Here is a 4209-nt window from a genome sequence, read left to right as displayed (position 1 = left end):
ACAAGGGGGCTCGCGGCACACTGCCGCGAACGTTTTTATTTTTTCTTTAAAAATTCTCATTTTTTCTCAACCTATTTTTCATGGCACAACATTTATTCAAAACAAGAATTATTTTCGTGATATTTTGAATAGTCAAAATATCGTGATTTTTCCTTTCAGTCATCCTTTTGGTAAGTTTGTACAAGTAACATTTTCCAAGTTATCCAAGACAACATCATTGATTTTCTTATCCTTCAAATCAGAGCACGATAGATGACACAGACATAACTCCTTAGGTTGTTTATACTATATATGGGTTTGAGCCGCAATGTTTTATACATGAGAGAATTCCCAGTAAAAGATTTTTGTTTCTATGCATTACCTGTTAATGGATCATCCGACCATGGTAGGGTTGACCCATAACAGAAATCCACTTTCATGCCTGTATAAGAACTTAATTCAAAAACTAAAGAAGAAAAAGAAATTAATCTGAACTAAATACTTTTGTCTCCAGCACACAGTTACACGACACTAAATCTAAATATGGTCAAAACAAGGGCAAGAGCTGCTCATTAAAAAAAAAAAAAAAAAAAATCAATGCCTTAGACGTCAAGGCAGGCCACGGCGAGGAAGCGTAAAAGGTCCTTTCTGATCAGCCGAACTATTCTTGTCACCCCAGTGCCTCAGCATGTTCTTCCACGAGCAGTAATTGTCAATGCACCTCTTCAGCCTCTTATCTTGAATCTTTATCTGCCAGTGCCCATCCGTGTAGTTCCCCTTCTCGGCCTGCATTCTTTCCCACTGCAGCTGCGCCTTCTGAGTGGTTCTCAGCAAGCAGAACTGCTGCAGCAGCTCCGACATCGAATCGTGCACTTTCCACCACCTCCAGTGCGCCACATCGCTCGCAAATTCCTGCAACATCTCGACGTTCCAGTTGCAGTCGTAGTCCCGGAAGCACAGCCATGGCTTCTGCCCCAGATAGTGCAGAACGAAAAGAACCGGCGGCTCCGCCCCAAAATTGGCCGTCTTCTTCTCCTTCTCATCCTCGTCGTCCATGTCCCAAAAATGCTTCAAGAAGTTCATGTGCCTGGGAATCCGATGCCACCACGTGAAGATTTCATTCAGGTACCCCTGGTCTCCCCCATTGTAGGATTCGATCTGGTCGATGTGATCCAACAAGAGCTGGTACGTGCAGTTCGATGGCTCTATGACCATCACACCTGTCGAGAGCGAATGATAATAATACGAAAGATCTACCAAACCAATTTAAGCTTTTATATAAGTTAACAACACCTGAGTTGAAAAGAGTTGCGTCGTTTCCAGTTGCAGAGATTTCGGGCATGCTGAATAGGAAATCGATGTTCTTGAGTATAAGCATGTCGGCGTCGAAGAAGATGATCTTGTCGTAATCCGTCAATTGCCATAGCCTGAACTTGCTGTAATTCCATTCATTATAGGCGTCTTTCTCGGCTTTCGGGTTCCTTATCCTCTGGATTTCTCGGACTTTCCAGCCGGCGGCTTCGAGCCCACTCCTGTGGTATCCACTGATTGTTTCGTCCACAAGAATCACGAGGTCTCGCGTGGATCCAGACATTCGGATGCTTTGGGCTGCAGTTATGGCCCCGCAGACGTAGACATCGGCCGAGTGCAGGATCGTCGCATATGCTTCTCGATGCTCATTTCCCCAATAGCCGCTCTCTGAATTTACTCAGAAAAAAAAATGGTTTTATTCTTTTAGCTTTTATTTAGAGAGTAAAGTTTGATAAAAATCATAATTGCTTTTATTCTTTTTGTGATTGAAATGTTAAAAGTTTTGAATTAGAAAAAAAAATTGTCTTTTTCTCTAACTCTCGCAGAAAATGGAGTTTGAATGATTTTATCGGTGATATTTGATTAAAAATATAGGGGTTGAGGTTGTCTGATACAAATTGGGGGCCAATATTTTCAATTTTTTAAAAAAGAGAAGCAAAATTGTAATTTCACTCATAACTACGATTATAATCTAAGTTTCGAAAAAAATCATTATCCATTTGTATTATATGTGTTAGATCTCAGCATGGATGGATTAATGAATGAAAAACTTTATAAAAAAGCAAAGGAAAAAAGAGGGAGAGAGACTAACCTTTTGGTTTAAATGGAAGAGCAAGTTCACATGACCCAACTGGAAGCTGCATTTTCTCCCTAAGCACATTCAAGTTTGGTTGGTACAACCATACATTACCTTGGCGTAAAATAAGCTCCTTGCAGGTGAAAAGATTTGGTATCGGAAAACAACTGGTGACAAAGAGCAAATGCACATTATGGTAGCTTTTGGAAGCAGCTGCTAGCCCAGCTGCTGCAAGCTGCAGATGCAGACGAGCAATATCTCTTGTCCAGTTCTCATCTCCCTTGCAGGGAAGCTTCACGGCGATGAGATCAAACCGTTTTCGGGGTACTTCGAGCTTGGGTAAATCTGGACAAATAGGAACTTCCTCTTCTTGTTCTTCGTCGATCCATTCTGGGTACAATGAATCCCATGTCACATTCTTTTGGACCGGATCTAGGTGAAGCACAGCGTGCTCTGCATTGGGAATAAGCTGCTTCCAATGATTGATTTCATGTTTATTGAAATTCAAAAGGCCTACTCCCTCTGCTTTGTTTATTTCAAAAGCTGTGTCTATAACTTGTCCAACTTCATTCCAATCAGTCTCCAAATGCGATACATATCGCGGATCTGAAGCACCCAGTATCCATCTGCTAACGAAGTATGTCCTGCACAAAAACAGCAGTGAACTAACCGTTTCTACCCTATGTTGCATATATAGAACAAATTAAATATATAAGGAGAAAATATAACGAAAGGAATGAATGTTGAGGCTAGAAAATTACAGGGGAACGGCATGTGATGAACGGTTGTTATGACAGATAGATGGAGAGTAGAGGAGTGCTAGAAAATTGGCGAACAAAACCACGAGGATGGTCAGTTTCAATGGTTGAAGCCTGCAGTTTGCAGTCTTGCCACGGATGGCGATTCGGAAGGGCGGCCTCTCTACATGTTTTTCTTTGTTTCTGTGAAACCTCCTTTGGTATAAGTCTTTCCTGATTCAAATATATATAAAGATTCAAGGATTAGTGCCAATCTTCCATCTTGTTAGCCTTTACCCAATTCTTATTCAGTTGAAACATTCAGCTTTAGGAACTCACATTGACCGATGTCTGACCTCCATACATGCCACTGATCAACCTCTCATTTAATCTGATTTGTTAACAATTAGGAACCGAAATTTCTGTCTGTAAAAGAGATCACAAGTTTATAAAACACGAATCATAGCTATCAGCAGACCAAAAAGAAGTTTGTGATTCATTCACATATGAAGAGAAACCAAACATAAATGATTTAACATGACAGTAAACTAGAACCATAACCAACCCAGCAGATAGAACTGCATGGAAATGTCGACCAAGATTAGATGTAAAAAGTGAAATGTAAGAAACCGGACTTAGCCCCCGGAAGTGATAAGAGATTATAATGCCTTCCTCTTCCCCCCAGATCCAACTTTGCCTGAAAGCAGTGCAGCTTCCCGCCGACAACAATTATGGATTCCAACACAGAATGCATAGTTCATGGCGAAGAGGATAAAAACAAATAAATTAACTAAAAATAATTCGAGTGAGTATATAAGAGAGAGTACCTTAACACCTATATATGTAAGTTTCAATGGTATATAGCCAAAATCTGTGGAGTTTTAATTGTGGGAACAGGAACGCAGGTACAAAGCATGGCAAGTAAGATAGAACCGATCAGCCTGAGCAGCCTTATGGTTGAAGTTTCTTCTAGATAGCTAGCTACCTTCCGTTGTAATGATTACATCTTACCAACCATTTTTCCTTTGTTTTTTGCTAGGCTCACCAACTTTTTTCTTCTTCATCTCTTCCTAGTTTGTTTAAGTTCTGCAGCTCTTTTCAATCATAAGTACGGGTACATTATCCATTAAGCCACATAAACTTGCCCATAATTCACTCATGTTTTCTGGCGTTTGGTTAAACATATAATTAATGCAAAAGGGCCCCCTAATTAATTTGTGCCAGAAAGAATAAATTGATGCGACAAGTTTGGCGGAGGGGGGGTATTTCCTACTGAAGCAATACAAAATCTAAGAAAGAACATATATTGTTGGATAGTCTTTAGCAAAACAAACTCTTCTTTGTCTAGATTGATCTCAATTTCTATACAACATATATATGTGATGA

The 4209-nt window shown here is 40.1% G+C and overlaps 1 protein-coding gene across 3 annotated transcripts; it reads right to left on the bottom strand.

The window, feature by feature from the left end:
* Positions 1 to 302: 302 nt before the first annotated feature.
* On the bottom strand, positions 303 to 3871 carry LOC127803124 (UDP-glucuronate:xylan alpha-glucuronosyltransferase 1-like). 3 transcript variants are annotated; one of them, XM_052339159.1, is made up of 6 exons: positions 3651 to 3871; positions 3163 to 3249; positions 2848 to 3057; positions 2102 to 2730; positions 1273 to 1677; positions 303 to 1199 (listed from the first exon to the last, which is right to left on the bottom strand). In XM_052339159.1, exons 2-6 carry the CDS (start codon positions 3183 to 3185, stop codon positions 589 to 591), a joined length of 1878 nt encoding a protein of 625 aa, XP_052195119.1. In that variant the 5' UTR covers positions 3186 to 3249; positions 3651 to 3871; the 3' UTR covers positions 303 to 588. The 3 variants fall into 3 exon arrangements, with proteins under 3 accessions (XP_052195119.1, XP_052195120.1, XP_052195121.1); XM_052339160.1 differs by lacking the exon at positions 3651 to 3871 and adding an exon at positions 3389 to 3638; XM_052339161.1 differs by lacking the exon at positions 3651 to 3871 and adding an exon at positions 3459 to 3638.
* Positions 3872 to 4209: the final 338 nt, after the last annotated feature.

The sequence above is a fragment of the Diospyros lotus genome, chromosome 6 (assembly GCF_014633365.1).
Source record: "Diospyros lotus cultivar Yz01 chromosome 6, ASM1463336v1, whole genome shotgun sequence".
NCBI lineage: Eukaryota > Viridiplantae > Streptophyta > Magnoliopsida > Ericales > Ebenaceae > Diospyros > Diospyros lotus.
This window is presented reverse-complemented; position numbering and strand designations above follow the sequence as displayed.

Bases quoted from the DNA above. Each gene is read 5' to 3' on its own strand.
- LOC127803124 (XM_052339159.1), bottom strand. From the start codon at position 3,185: ATGGAGGTCAGACATCGGTCAAT. The intron at 3,058-3,162 runs GTGAGTTCCTAA...TATTTGAATCAG, and splicing joins GAGGTCAGACATCGGTCAAT to GAAAGACTTATACCAAAGGA. The intron at 1,200-1,272 runs GTGTTGTTAACT...CGCTCTCGACAG, and splicing joins CGCAACTCTTTTCAACTCAG to GTGTGATGGTCATAGAGCCA.